Here is a 14,578-nt window from a genome sequence, read left to right as displayed (position 1 = left end):
CCAAGAACTATCTAGTAATAACTGCTGTCACCTCCTCCAGGCCTCCTGTGACTGCATGGCCTGGCATAGAGTACCTGGGAGCTGACACAGCTTACGAATGAGGTGAAAGTAGAGTTCCAATAACTGAAGTTCATAGACTAATGTTGGACTGTGCAACTCTAAGTCAAGGTGCTGTATTTGACAGTGATACTTAAAATGCCAAAATTACAAACAGTTGTAACAAGACAGAACATGTGGCTCCCTGGAGAAAGCATACTGAAATGTTCCATGGTTGCAGGGTCTATTCCATATCCCCCACCTTCGAGATGCTGTTCATTAGCCTTTTAGATATACACTCTGGTTAGCAGACCAGCACTGCAATCTCTTCTGCTCTTTACCCTGGCAGCAAGTTACTCAATACATTTATCTCATTCCTACTTCTATTCTCACAAGAGATTTTAAAGTCTGCATAACTTTATTTTCCTCTTTCCAGAAAGAGCTATATCATAATTCTCCATCAGGGATATGCCATGTTACGTATCCTGGTGCAAGCCACTTTTTAGCCAACAACAGCTTATCCAGTGACATCTATTTTGAGAGAAAGGACTTCTATGAATGTTGCAATATTCATTCTTCACATGCAGGCTTAACCTTAGTTTTAACATATTATGCTATGAAATGGGAAGGAGAATCAATGCTAAAGGAGACGTGTGCAGCTGGTATTGCAGGGAAAAGAAAGTAGTCTATGTTACCTTTGTAACAGCACCTGCATGGGCCCGATACTCGTTGAAATCCCTTGTCAAAGGTAACGGGTACTTCATAGCTCGAATTGTCCCCAGAGATGTACCAACAAATACCATGTGCCCGGAATATGAAACAACTACTGCAGTATAAACAACATCAAAAGCAGGCACTTCATGTTGGATCTAAAAAAAAAACCAAAACCAAAAAACAACAAAACACACAAACCCCTCACATTACATTAAGTTCCCCAATACTATTTGATTACTTATTGCATGAGCAATTGTCATACCTCTGCCTGCAGCAAATAATGCAGTTAAAAGAATCTACGTGCCTATAGGATTAAAGCCAGGAACAGTAATTAGTATTAAGGTTTATAGATAGGCACTCTTAAAATTTCAAGCCAAGTTCCACACGTTGATCGCTTCTGAAAGATGTAATGGTTATCACATACAATTTACTACTATTTTGGACAAAAAAAAAATGCACATAGCCTACAGTGGTAGATGCAATACACTTGTATTTCAGCAAAACAGTTGATACAATATTGCCAAGTTAGTTTGTTAGCCGGATTAGAAGATTTCTAGGTAAATCCAAGTAAAGTTATAAAAATACAAAACTACAACAAAATTTCAGGTTTCACGGTAAAGGACATAAGAACACAAGAAAAGCTTCAGTAAATATCGCAGCTATCAAACCCAGGCTGATTCCTACTTAGCAAATGGATGATAAGGAAACCAAAGCACTAGTACCCTCCCCAGAGAGCTTAGCAAAATCCCAGAGTGCTTGTTAGCTCACCGAAGACTCCGAAATTTCTTTAAGAGTTTGGTCAGATCCAACAGCAAAGATGATTTTGGCATCAGAAGACAGGGCAATGCTGCTGTAGATGCAGGACTTGAGCACACACTCTGACTCCCTTTTACCTGTCAACAAGTTCCACTCATACACAGCACCATGTGTGTCACAGGAGACAAATTTAGCATCATCTACGCTCCACTTAACTGCATGTATCTGGCAAAAGCAAAACACACCAAGGACCACGACGTGTAGGTTATAGACATAAAACATGGAGTCATTTTACTGGTAAATCCATGACAACTTTGGAATCATACTTCTAAGTCTTACTTTAAAACCCCTAGATGTCTCTCAACTAATCCCATTTTAGCATTTAAAAAAAATAATCAGTAAGAGCTACTTTATGAACACACTGTCAGGAAAAAGCTCATTTCAATAGTGAGTAGTACATTTTATTTTTATAATTTATTACTGGGATGTTTTTCCTGATTCAGCCACCTGCCAATCATTCACCCTCAATTTAAGGACAGACTCTTTAGATGTATCTAGTGCATGCATACATTGACTTCTGACCACAGAAAACTGACTTTTGTATTTCTATTTTTAATTTTGGGGCCCATTTCTGATCCAAAATTGTACTTCACCTTTTCAAAATGCATCTTACCAACTAGTTCATACTTCAATGAGTTGTATCCTATAGAATTTGTTTACTAACCTTCCCGCTATGTCCTTTCAGATTATTAATATTCTCAAAGGTGATGCTGGAATAAATTTGAATCACATTTCCATTAACTGCAGCAAAAAGATGGCCTCCATTACTGAATGAGCACTACAACAAGAACATAACCACCCATTACTATAGATGCAGTGGATAAAAACATTCATGCATTGAATTCCAATGACATCGTCTAATATCAGAATGTTACACAAAAAGAAAACTCCATGACATAATTAGCCTCTTACTGCTTTCTTAATTGCTTTCCCCTGTAAAATTCAGTCCTTGAGTATTTGAGCAAACTACCCCTTCTGCTGCTTCCCAGGTCCACAGTTATCCATCAGCCTCCAGGCTTATTTTCCAACAGTCTGAATCCTCTTCTCAATGCTTTGATATCCTAAATCCTACTAGGATCTATTGGAGAGGTTTCCATCTTCTGTCATGTTCTTCATCACTCTGCTCCCTATAACTCCCCAGTTTCATTTTTGCACCACTCCTTACCTCTCTACACTTTCTCACAGCAAACTCCTTGAAAACACGCATGTCCTCATACAGTAGACTTATAAATCGTAGTTTGTCAGAAAACCCAACCAAACAGAAAAGGCCAGTGGGATGAAGTGATACTGTGTATGCTTCCTCCCGATATTCCTTATACAGCTCCAAAGTGCTGAAAAAGAAAACCATTGCGCAGTACGGAATAGTACAAACTCCCTATGAACTCTTGACAGGACATTATGTGGCCCAGCAAGGACACCTGCAGCTACAATCTGACTCTGCCTTGTCCTTGAGGAAATATGTTGTCATTCGATTAAGTAATAATCGCAGAGATGTTACAGGAAACATAGGCAAATCTGAACTTTCTGGTTCACAGAGAAGGTGTGGAACGTGCAAGAACAAATCCTTGTTTACTGTAATATAATGAAGAGGGTAAATAAACTGCTGATTGCAAATCTACACAAACATCTTGTCTGAGATTTGTTTTTCCCCAACTCTCCCTCCACAGAGCCTTAAAAGACGGAGTCATTTTGCTTAAGAACTATGGCTATGAAGCAGGATAGGGGACAACAGTATCTTAAGACAAAGCTGAATGAAACATTTCTGAAGATTTTTTTTTTCCCAAAACACAAGAGAAGTCTGACATCAATATGGCTTAATAGAAAAGGTTTTGGATTCTTCTGGCACTGGTTTTAAAAGCACTGCATATTCACACTGCCCAAATCATGTCAGTAAGACCACTTAGGTCCCACACCACAGAAGAATTTTAGCAGAACAACGCTCTCATTCATATGAGATTGCTGCTGATGCCTGCTAAATACAATATACAAAAAAGCAAGAGGTAATAACAAACACAAACAACTCCTTACTTCGTCTCGTAATTCCAGATGCGGACAGATCTATCGAGGGAACAGGTAGCAAGAATGGGTTTCCACATACAGATGTCCAGACCAGTGACTGAAGCAGAATGCAATGGGAAATTCAGATACGAAAAATAAGCTGCCTTCTCCTGAGAAGCAATAAGAACATAAAAAAATCACAAATATTTCACTGCAGGCAGTAAGTCAGGTAAGAAAGCTATCATAGCTCTTTGTGTACAGTAATCAAATATTTTTGAGGAAACCACTTAATCCTTTCACTGCATTGGTCTGAACCCAACAATGTTAAAAACATAACAACATTAGAATCAGTTTTAACTTTATAATTAATAATAAAAAAAAGTGATGCAGGGAAGATGCAGGCTCCATAGTTCTCATACACTAGTGAGAGCAGAACATAATTGTAAGTGTCCAAAGAAATGCAAGTTAGATAAATAAATAAAACTGGACCTACAAGAATTCAGTTAAAACCTTCTGGTCAGACAGATATTTAAAAATAATCAAGTGCTAAGTGATAAGTAACTTCACCAGGATGTTTAGCTAGCACATGCTGGAAGTGAGGCACCAATAAAATTTTAGGCTGCGTGCAGAAAAAGGACCCATAACTACAAAACCCTTTCCTGTAAAGATCTTTCTGTATGCCTGCATACAATTTAGGCATTTAACTCCATGTAAGTCTAGTTCATGGTAATACATTTATCTCTTGTCTTTGTATTATTTAATTCCTTCAGAGTAGGGAATGTTTTTCACTGTGTTTGTTCTTCACAAAGAGGTTTCACTCCTAACTAGGACTTCAACAACTATTATTTTAGAGTAACATGAGATTTCCATGGCTGTTCCAGCTTTATCATTGCATTGAAGTTTCTGCATATTACAGTGGAGCATAAACTACTAGTTATGTTAAAAATCTCTCTGTTAAAGCCTTACTTAAGTGGTTCAACAGACATGCACCCTTAAACAGTCTTAACAGTGTCTTCTATCATTCTGCTGACTAACATCAGGTATTCATATGGAGGGATGCTTGAGCAAGGGGCTGCTGAAATACAGCGCTCAGAGAAGCATGCAGACCACTTCATATCATGAGTTTTAAGGGTTCAGATGCTATTTGATGGATTTTATGAGAAGGTAACATAGAAAGCGACACTAAATAGCCTGTGCCATTCCAATACACCCCTTACTGGGCATGATGGCTGTAGAATGTGATAAGATTGCACTCACCTTCATAAGATTGGTGGAGAGCATAGTAAACATGTAAAGCTGATTTTTATTTGTGTTAACGACCATCGTTTCCTCAGAGGGGCTGAAGCATATACATATAATGTCCTGTCTGCCTGACGTTTTTGGCTCACTTCTGAACAGGTCCTGAGGAAGCTGCAAAGAAATGCACCCCTTGGGTATTCCAGTTCTCCGTGGTTTAGTAGTAGGCATGCACAAACACACAAACTTTTGCTCTAATGCTACTCTAATAAGCATATACATAACGTCAGTAAGACAACTTGGATATTTAATAGTACATAACTACTGCAAGGCAGGGAATAGAGGACAACATAACCTAACTGTATCTATAGCATTACAGCTGAAAAAAGTGTCAGAGGACATTTCAGCAGTAATCTTAACTAATGCATTAAACAAAAATGAAAATGGTAGCAGAAAAACATCGAGAAAATTGTGATCTCAGAATCTTTGCATTGTATCATTCAGGTTGATAACAGTCTTATTACAGGGTCTTGTGCATAGGGAAGATCTGACATTTTAGGCCCAGAGTATGAAGGCTTGACCAGATCATCAGAGTTAAATGTTCTTATCCAGAGATTGCAGTAAGTCAATGCACGCAGCTTGCTATAGAACAGTTAGAAATCTTACTAGATTACTTAAGAGTGCACACATCTCATGACAGCTATAATAAATATCTGAGGGGAGAAAAGCTTTGCCATGAAAAAACCCAAGCAGCTTAGTTCTTCAAAACTGATATAGACTACTTCTTAGCTCCAAAAGTCTCCATAAATAAAAGTTTCTTAAAGGTTTCCTGAAGTTTAGCAGCCTCAAAGCACATTTTACCTGTGGGAACATGCAGAGCTACCTTGCAAAAGGATATCTGTCACTGACTTTCAGTGTGACCTCTGGCAACTCCCTTACTTTCAACACCACCAGGACAGTTAGCTAATGCTTACAATGTAATTTAGAGATGTGCTAAAAATTATTATTAATAAAACTGAAGTGGAACCACCCCCATCCCTCTAAACAGGCCTCTGCTGCATAATTGCTTGGAAAAGCTTTTTTTTCCCTACCCAGATTTCTTGACTCTCCTTGTAGACTTCCTTTTCCTTGGTCTTTTCAAACAGAAGAACAACTCCTGGGCTAGATGAACATGCAAAGCCTTTGGAATAAGCTACAACTGCAGATATTTGAGGCAAAGAATCCTGTTGTGAACCATTATCTTCAGATGCCAGTCCACAAGGGACATCGGAAGAACTGCAAGCAGAAAACACATAAAGACTTAAGAATAAAGAAGGACAAAACAAAAAATGTTTATCAGCAGCGATCAGAATATTATAACCCATTCATAAACTGGACAAGAAAGAAATTAGTGAATGCAACTAATCTGCATGCACAAGCATGAAACTATCAGTAATAGTATTTAACAGATTTACCTCTCATATTCTTCTGTTGTTGCATCTTCTTCTAGTTCCCTGGGTGATTTTTTGTACTCTACACTTGTCTCCCAGTGCAGCTCTCCAGTTTCAAACAAGATAAGCTTGCCTGCCTCAGTGCCACATATAACTTCCTCCTCGGATAGCCAGGCATGGCACAAGTAGTTTTGTGGCTCTCCCTTCTGTAAATTCATCTGCTTCAAAGTTCCTTCACTGTACTTAAAAAGTTTAAAAAAGCCATTTCCAGTGATACAAACCTGTGCATTGTCTTGAGGACTAAAGCTCACCTATGGAACAAAAGGGAGAGAAATTACATTACAGAACTATGTTCACAAATAAGCAAATATTATACTTGTTCTGAAGACTTTCAGCACCAGATACAGAAAAACAAACAAGGGAAGAAGGTTCATAGAAACATACAGGAGTAGAGAAGAGACTAAGAAATAACCATCATAACTACATTGCAGTTCTCCCCCTTTCAAAACTGTGTATATCAATTTTACACAATGCTACAAATACATTAACTCTATTAAGCTAAGATGCTATCTGAATCACAATGCAATACCGAAAAGAAGGTTGTCTCTGCCCTCAGGATTAAATGACAAAAGTAAGGCCAAAATACATCTTTACTGCTGATTAGCAAGTTTTCTGGCAGCAAGCTTCCTGAAAAGTGGGACCATTCATTCTTAAAGGCCAGGAATAAATTCTGTTTTCAGGCAAACCTTGCTGTCCTGATTTCAGCTGGGATAGAGTTAACTGTCTTCCTAGTAGCTGGTACAGTGCTATGTTTTGAGTTCAGTATGCAAAGAATGTTGATAACACTGATGTTTTCAGTTGTTGCTAAGTAGTGTTTAGACTAAAGTCAAGGATTTTTCAGCTTCTCATGCCCAGCCAGCGAGAAAGCTGGAGGGGCACAAGAAGGTGGCACAGGACACAGCCAGGGCACCTGACCCAAACTGGCCAACAGGGTATTCCATACCATGTGACGTCCCATCTAGTGTATAAACTGGGAAGTGGGGGCGGGGAATCGCCGCTCGGGGACTAGCTGGGTGTCGGTCGGCGGGTGGTGAGCAATTGCACTGCGCATCATTTGTACATTCCAATCCTTTCATTACTACTGTTGTCATTTTATTAGTGTTATCATTATCATTATTAGTTTCTTCTTTTCTGTTCTATTAAACCGTTCTTATCTCAACCCACAGGTTTTGCTTCTTTTTGTGATTTTCTCCCCCATCCCACTGGGTAGGGGGGGAGCGAGTGAGCGGCTGCGTGGTGTTTAGTTGCTGACTGGGGTTAAACCACGACACTTGCCCATTATGCATATTGATTCACACAATTAGGTGTTTATTGGTGAAAACAGTGGAATAGCCATCTCAACACCCAACATGAAGGATAGCACCGTAGTTAGACCTCATTTTTCATTCTTAATGGAACTTTAGTCAGCATTTGTCTTTACAGTCACTTTCCTCTCTTTAGGAATTGAGCTCATGAAGTCAGTAGTTCACCCAACCTCTGCTTGTAGCTGTACCACGGAAAAAATGGCAGCTAGGGTCCAACCAACCCGTGTACTGGAAGCCTCTTACCTCCCTGCAAGAAAGATACTAAAAAAGGGCACCCAAAGCAGGATGCAGGAATTGTTTGAGTGCCATCAGCCTGCTCCTAGCCACTCTTCCTGGGTTACTCCTCTGATCTGTACATAGAACAGACTGCAGGAAGCAAAAGGTGCACGAACACGCCAAGAGCTTCCAAGATGTCTGTTACGCCTGCTGAGCACAGCCAATGCATTTAATGAGTGTTTCTGCAGGGACACAAGGGACACATTGCACACTCGCTGGCCAGTTGCACTGGCTCATGTGATATAAGAGAATCTTGTGTGATATAAGCGATACGGACATGAGAACGTCCATTATGGGGCAAAGCAAAAATTTATTTAGCCGAGTGTCCTATTGCTGAGGAAGGCCAACAGCAGGCGCCAGGAAAGGCCACAGAATCTACAGTGCGGAGCCCTCCCCTCCCTCTCTTGCCCTGGATAGAAGCTATGCGACCACAGGAAAACGTACTGTGCACATATCCTGCAGACTGAATTTACGTGCTACCTGGCACCCGGTACCCGGTGAACTAAAGTTTGATCCTTTTATCCACCTTTTTGTAACAGTGCGACAGGCGCCCGAAGAACCAGCCAACCGTGAATCACGACGTTAAAAACAAGCCGCAGAGACGCCGGCCCAGCTCAGTTCTGGAGACAAGCGTGCGCACCCTCGTCCCCCGGCAAGGCCGGGGGGAGCCGGCCGGGCCCGGGGCTGGCACGGGGAGCCCGTGAGGGCCGCGGCCCTTACCTGGCAGACGCCACTGCCCGGGGCCTCGAGGCGGACCGCCGCCATCAGCCGCTGCTTCTCCCACAGCCAGTAGGTGAGGTGCCCCTCGGGGGGGGCCGCGGCGGCCGCCAGGTACCGGCAGTCGGGGGAGAAGGCCAGGGACACCGCCTCCCGCGCCGGCAGCTCGGCGGCGGCCAGCGTCCTCCGCCGCCGCGCCGGCACCGACGACAGCTCGTAGACCGTCAGGACCGGCTGCTCCGCCACCGTCTCTGAGACGGCCAGGTACCGCCGGTTGGGGCTGACGGCCAGCGCCTGCACGCCCCGGCTCTTCTCTGTGCCTGCGGGGAGAAGAGGGGTCAGGGCAGGGCGGGCCGGGGCCGGGGGGGTCGGGGCCGGGGCCGGGGCCACCTGGGATGAACTTGTGCCATTTCTGCTCGAGGTGGAGCTGGAGGCAGCCCGCCCCCGCCGCGTGCAGCACGACCTGGTCCTCCAAGAAGCAGACGCCGCCGGCCACCCGCGGCCGGCAGCCGAAGACGGCCACGGGCTGCGCCGCCACCGCCGCCATGCTGCTGCCGCCGTCGTCGTGGCAACCGGGGCCCCGGCACCCCCGGAAGCGGCGGCGGCGGCGCGCGCACGCGGCCGGAAGCGGCGGCGGCAGCATGGCGCGGCGCGGTTCCCTCTCCGACTCCGGCTCGGACTCCGGCTCGGAGGACTCCTCTCTCTCCGACTCGGAGGTGAGCCCGCGGCCGCGGTGGCGGGCCCGGGGCGCGGGCCCGGCGGCGAGACCTCCCCCGGTAGCCGTGGGGTAAGGCCGCCCGGTGCCCCCGCCGGCGGCGCGGTCTGACCGCGGCCTCTCCGCAGCTCCAGGAGGCCTTCTCGAGGGGAGCGCTGAAGCCGGGGCTCAACGTGGTGCTGGAGGAGCGGCCGAAGCGGCGCAACGACGCGGTGAGCGGGGCCCGCGGGGCGGGACGGCGCCTTCCCGGGGCAGAGAAGCCCCCGCCGGGGCTGGGGCCGCGGAGGTCGGGGCAGGGCAGGCCTCCAGGGCTCCCGCACCGCTGTGGTGATTTGGGGTGTCACCCCGCGGCCGTGGGGCAGCAGCAGCCCACGGTGTGACCTGGACGTTCAGCCGGGCCGGCCTTGGGGAGGTGGTTCTGTGCGGTGGCGGGCAGAGGTGTGCTTCTTCCGCAGGACGGCCTGAAGCAGTGTCTGTCCGAATTGAAGCAGCAGCTGGCTTGGGTGGAAAGGCTGGATGTGACTTCGGGCCAGGTCGTGGACCCTGCCTCACAGAGTGCGTCTAACAAGGATGCTGTTGATCCTGAGAATGATTTCCAGAGAGAGATGAGCTTGTAAGTGTCCAAAAGGGAGATTTCTTGTAGGGTCTCGGCATACTGCTGCGTGCTTGGAGGCGTGTTTTGCAGGTGTGCTGCAGACTGCCACACTGGCTGTCACCGGTATCGGGTTGCTCTTGGGCCGTGTATTTTACATTTGATGGCTCTGAATGTTTTCCAAAATAACTACAAATTAACGGTAGTATATTTAACTTGTCTTGTGACTGGAAATAAATAATTTCCCTCCTTGCAGCAGGCTTCCATCCTTTGCTGAAAAGTTGATTTTAAAAGTTCCTTGGTTGCAGCACGATGGCTTTAACACAGGATATGGGGTTTTCTTTGTGGATTTGTTTTGGTATTGTTACAGTTCTCTTGTTTTGCCTTGCCTTTTATAATCCAGCATGTAAAACTGTAACTGGAAACTAGATAAATGTATATGTGCAAGATATAAGTGTTAATATTGTACTGGCATGTAAATTGCTTTTAGTAGCACTGAATGCTGTAGGGCACGGAATGTTGATATAATTCTAGATCCATGCTTGTTAGATCCCAGTATCAGCTAGCTTATGTGAGCAGAGTTTCTGTCAGCGCTGCGAGATGCCTGATACCCAGTGACAGAGCTGGTGCTGTGCTGTCTTCCTAGTTACCGGCAGGCTCAGGCAGCGGTCCTGGAAGCCCTACCTAGGTTGCGTAAGCTCCAAATTCCTACTAGAAGGCCAGATGATTACTTTGCAGAGATGGCCAAGTCAGACCAACAGATGCAGAAGGTATGTGCAGTGAATAGTGGCTTGCTTTCCTGCGTTATGTGTTGGTTTCAGCCGGTGTTAGGGATTAACTTTGTGTGATGTGTGAATACTTACCTTCTTCTCTTTGACAAACGCCTGTGACAATGTTTGTGTTTGAAATTTTGTTTGTGGCAGGAAATTCCTCCTGTTTAGGTATTTCAGTGCAATGTAGGGATTTCCATAATAGGTTGGAACATAAAGTAGAAAAGCAGGATTTATATTCTGTCCTGAATGTATTTAATACTAAAAATGGAGACTTCTTCTCCATGTGTGTGACAGTGGTTGTAAAGTTGGCTGTGTTTATGTTCTTTGGCCTAAGACTTGCAGTCAACTGTAGCATTAACGTGATCCTTTTCCCCTGCTTATCACCCTTTGTTTATACTTAGTGTGTTTTGGTTCTCTGTGATTTTAAACTGTGTGTTACTGAATTAATCTATCATGGGTAGTAAGTCGGATTTGTGTAGGAAATAAGAATTTCACAAACTTACTTCTTGATTGTGGTCTTTGTTCAAAACGGAACCCTAATTTTTGTTTTAGTTTTGGAAAAAAGACTACATTGTGTAAGTTAAACGAACATGAGCTGGAATCTAATTTGGAGGTTCATGTATGACTTGGTCACTGTTTTGATGGCTGATAGAGTCTTCCTAGAGAAGATGAAGATTAATAATTAGCTAGTGCTGAGGCTTAAGTCAATTCTGCACATTACCGTTACCTTCTTTTGCTGGCTTCTGTTTGAAGAACAGAGTCTTTAATCTTCTAGTGGAGTCACAGACTGAAGGCAGATGATCTGTGTTGAAATCTTTGTAATCCCTTGTTATGTGGCATCCTTATAGAAATGTTTGTGAACAAGGAGGGAATGAAAAAGATGTTTTCTATGGCATGGAAGGGTTGTTGACTCTTCTTCAGTGCTTTACTTTTAATAATGACAAGAAAGAAACTCAAGTCTTCTATGTACAACTGAGCAGACTGACCACATGTGACAAGATACTCTTATTTAGCAGTTCTGTTAGAGCCCATTATAAGGCTTTGTCTTGTCTCTGTGTGAGTTTTGTCTTTTTAACCAGATTTTGGCTACAGATCAGTTCAGGAGTTTCTGTAATAACTGTTCCAGCCTTGAGTTGAAAGAACGTTTTGCCTTATGAACCATTGTCTGATGGAGAGATGGTTTCGTTTTTACACTCATTGATAGTTCACATAATTATTGACTTCAGGACTGCACAGCAATCATAAAATTCTCATATTTTCTTTTGTGTTACTGATAAATTTTTTTTTTCTATCCCCTAATAAGATTCGACAGAAGCTTAAGAGTAAACAGGAAGCAATGGAGAGGTCTGAGAGAGCGAAACAGCTCCGTGCAATGAGAAAATATGGCAAGAAGGTGAGGAGGAGCTACAAAAGGGATAGCCATCTATCTATGACAAGAATCTGGAGCCTGAGTGAGGAGCTTAGAAAGTGAGACCACGGGAGGCTGGCTAAAATATATGGAATCTGTCTAGTCTTCTGTCTAGCTGCTTTAAAGGAAGACAGAGTAAAAGATGGGATACCTTAAAAAAAAAAAAGAAAAAAAAAGAAAGGAAAAAAAATAAGGTATGGGACACTACAAGGAACAACACTAACATTCTGCTTCTAATCTCAGGTGCAAACTGAGATTCTGCAGAGGAGACAAAAGGAGAAAAAAAATATGTTGAATGCAGTCAAGAAATACCAGAAAGGTAAAGTTAACTTGTCTAAGAGAGCACATATATAATGGGAATAGCGATGTGTGAGCAATGTAAGGCAGTGTGATGTGTTTTGTCAATCTGTAGTGCTGGGCAGTGAGCTTGAAAGGCTGCTGCTGTGCAAAATCATGTGCCAGTGGCAATGAAAATCCTCCCAAGTAGCTGTTCTTCAGTGAGGGTGACTTGTTGCTATGACTTGTTGTTCTGGTTTCAGCTGGGATAGAGTTAATTGTCTTCCTAGTAGCTGGTACAGTGCTATGTTTTGAGTTCAGTATGCAAAGAATGTTGATAACACTGATGTTTTCAGTTGTTGCTAAGTAGTGTTTAGTCTAAAGTCAAGGATTTTTCAGCTTCTCATGCCCAGCCAGCGAGAAAGCTGGAGGGGCATAAGAAGGTGGCACAGGACACAGCCAGGGCATCTGACCCAAACTGGTCAACAGGGTATTCCATACCATGTGACATCGCATCTAGTATAGGAACTGGGAAGTGGGGGCGGGGAATCGCCGCTCAGGGACTAGCTGGGTGTCTGGTCGGCGGGTGGTGAGCAATTGCACTGCGCATCATTTGTACGTTCCAATCCTTTCATTACTACTGTTGTCATTTTATTAGTGTTATCATTATCATTATTAGTTTCTTCTTTTCTGTTCTATTAAACCGTTCTTATCTCAACCCACAGGTTTTGCTTCTTTTTCCCGATTTTCTCCCCCATCCCACTGGGTGTTGGGGGAGTGAGTGAGCGGCTGCGTGGTGCTTAGTTGCTGACTGGGGTTAAACCACAACACTTGTTTAGACTGAAAATTTGTATTTTCTGTGATGGTAGCTGAGCAACTGTTATGTCTTTGCTCTTTCAGGTCTCTCCGACAAGCTGGATTTTCTAGATGAAGAGCAGACATCATCTCAAGGGAATAAAAAAGGCAGTGCAAGTCAACGGTTAAAGAAGGGGTGAGACCAGAAAAGAAGGATACTTAAATGTAGAATCTCTGATTTTTTTCAGTCTTTTAGGGGATCATGTTGTGGAACAAGAAAGCTGTTCTGATTAATGTTTGTTAAAGTAAGCCTGAGGTGGCTTTCTGTCCCTAGAGAGGAAGAAAACTGTGGCCAGAATTGAACGGAGACTGAAATGTGCTAATTTCTGTCTCTTCAGTAAGAGGGGAAAGGTTTATAATGGTTGATGGGAGTCCATCAGCAGATACATGTGCCTTCTTGAGAGCTTCTAGAGGAAAGGAATATAGGCAATGACGCTGTTTGGTTGTTTTTCAGACCAAATGCCAAAAGACGATACAAGAATCAGAAGTTTGGTTTTGGTGGGAAGAAGAAGGGCTCAAAGTGGAACACAAAGGAAAGTTTTAATGATGTATCCAGCTTCCGGTCAAAAGTGGCTCACAACAAAGGCCCAGGAAAATCAGGAAAAGGAGGAAAAAAAGCCCTCAATGTAAGTAAAATGTTGCATGCAAATGATCCTGGTTGGCTAGGAAGCCAGCCCTGGTCTGGGAGGGAGAGCTGATGGGTGCCTGCAGCATCTGGAAGTAACAATGTCTGTCTGTGGGAGCTGAGCATAATTCAGTTGCAGACAGAGTTGAGCGCGGTGGTTTGGAGCAGGGAAATGAGTGGGGGAGTTAGCAAGTACTGTTTGTTGCTACCTGTGTCCCAAAACCTCCCTCTCCAGAGGTATCCTCTCCTTGGTATCCTTCCCAAGCTATAAAGCTAGCATAAAGATTGAGGACATGAAAATAAAGACCTGAATCTGTCCTTCTTTTGCAGAAGAGACCTGGAAAGAGAGCAAGGCAGAAAATGAAGAGCCGAGCACGATAGGAGGACCGTGCTCCCCAGTGGGGTTCCTGTGTTTCTGTGTGTTTCTGCTGTCATCAAGCAGCTAACCGTGGAGCAAGCTGGGTGCTTTCAAGTGGCAAGAAAAAAGTCAGTGGAAGCTGGTGCCTTATCACTAATTTCTTCTTACTGTCTGTTTCATTGAAGGATTGTTTTCTACTTAAACCTTTGGTGTGTGAACGCATTAAATGGTTTGCACAGAACTATGTCTAATTCATGTCGAACTGTGTTATGAACGGTGGCTGAAGCCTGCCCTTTGTTCCCTTCATTCTGACAGCTTTTTCCACAGCTACTGTTGACGTGTACTTGGTGAACCTTGAGTTCTGGGTCACGTTGCCAATGTCAAAATAA

The 14,578-nt window shown here is 43.9% G+C and overlaps 2 protein-coding genes across 4 annotated transcripts in view; one reads left to right on the top strand and one right to left on the bottom strand.

The window, feature by feature from the left end:
* Nucleotides 1-9,159, bottom strand: part of CFAP57 (cilia and flagella associated protein 57) — a 25,763-nt gene extending 16,604 nt beyond the window's left edge. For 2 of the 3 annotated variants that reach the window (XR_008237063.1, XM_052800398.1), the window contains exons 1-10: nucleotides 8,978-9,156; nucleotides 8,591-8,907; nucleotides 6,255-6,541; nucleotides 5,892-6,075; nucleotides 4,822-4,974; nucleotides 3,595-3,734; nucleotides 2,732-2,897; nucleotides 2,231-2,344; nucleotides 1,519-1,731; nucleotides 732-905 (exon numbers count right to left, since the gene is read on the bottom strand). Coding sequence is in view for 2 of the 3 variants with exons in the window: in XM_052800398.1 (XP_052656358.1) it covers nucleotides 732-905; nucleotides 1,519-1,731; nucleotides 2,231-2,344; nucleotides 2,732-2,897; nucleotides 3,595-3,734; nucleotides 4,822-4,974; nucleotides 5,892-6,075; nucleotides 6,255-6,541; nucleotides 8,591-8,907; nucleotides 8,978-9,134 (1,905 nt within the window). In the remaining variant the exon portion in view is untranslated. Of the gene's footprint in view, nucleotides 1-731; nucleotides 906-1,518; nucleotides 1,732-2,230; nucleotides 2,345-2,731; nucleotides 2,898-3,594; nucleotides 3,735-4,821; nucleotides 4,975-5,891; nucleotides 6,076-6,254; nucleotides 6,542-8,590; nucleotides 8,908-8,977 lie in introns of all 3 variants that reach the window. The other variant, XM_052800397.1, reaches the window with a different exon arrangement.
* On the top strand, nucleotides 9,133-14,578 carry EBNA1BP2 (EBNA1 binding protein 2). The gene is made up of 9 exons (XM_052800371.1): nucleotides 9,133-9,303; nucleotides 9,431-9,514; nucleotides 9,758-9,915; nucleotides 10,541-10,664; nucleotides 11,971-12,060; nucleotides 12,319-12,394; nucleotides 13,252-13,342; nucleotides 13,661-13,836; nucleotides 14,505-14,578. The coding sequence occupies exons 1-9, from the start codon at nucleotides 9,133-9,135 to the stop codon at nucleotides 14,576-14,578; spliced, it is 1,044 nt and encodes a 347-aa protein (XP_052656331.1).

This window comes from Harpia harpyja, chromosome 11 (assembly GCF_026419915.1).
Source record: "Harpia harpyja isolate bHarHar1 chromosome 11, bHarHar1 primary haplotype, whole genome shotgun sequence".
In the NCBI taxonomy this organism is placed as follows: domain Eukaryota; kingdom Metazoa; phylum Chordata; class Aves; order Accipitriformes; family Accipitridae; genus Harpia; species Harpia harpyja.
This window is presented reverse-complemented; position numbering and strand designations above follow the sequence as displayed.

Bases quoted from the DNA above. Each gene is read 5' to 3' on its own strand.
- EBNA1BP2 (XM_052800371.1), top strand. From the start codon at position 9,133: ATGCTGCTGCCGCCGTCGTCGTGGCAACCGGGGCCCCGGCACCCCCGG. The intron at 12,395-13,251 runs GTAAAGTTAACT...TTGCTCTTTCAG, and splicing joins AGTCAAGAAATACCAGAAAG to GTCTCTCCGACAAGCTGGAT. The intron at 13,343-13,660 runs GTGAGACCAGAA...GTTGTTTTTCAG, and splicing joins AGTCAACGGTTAAAGAAGGG to ACCAAATGCCAAAAGACGAT.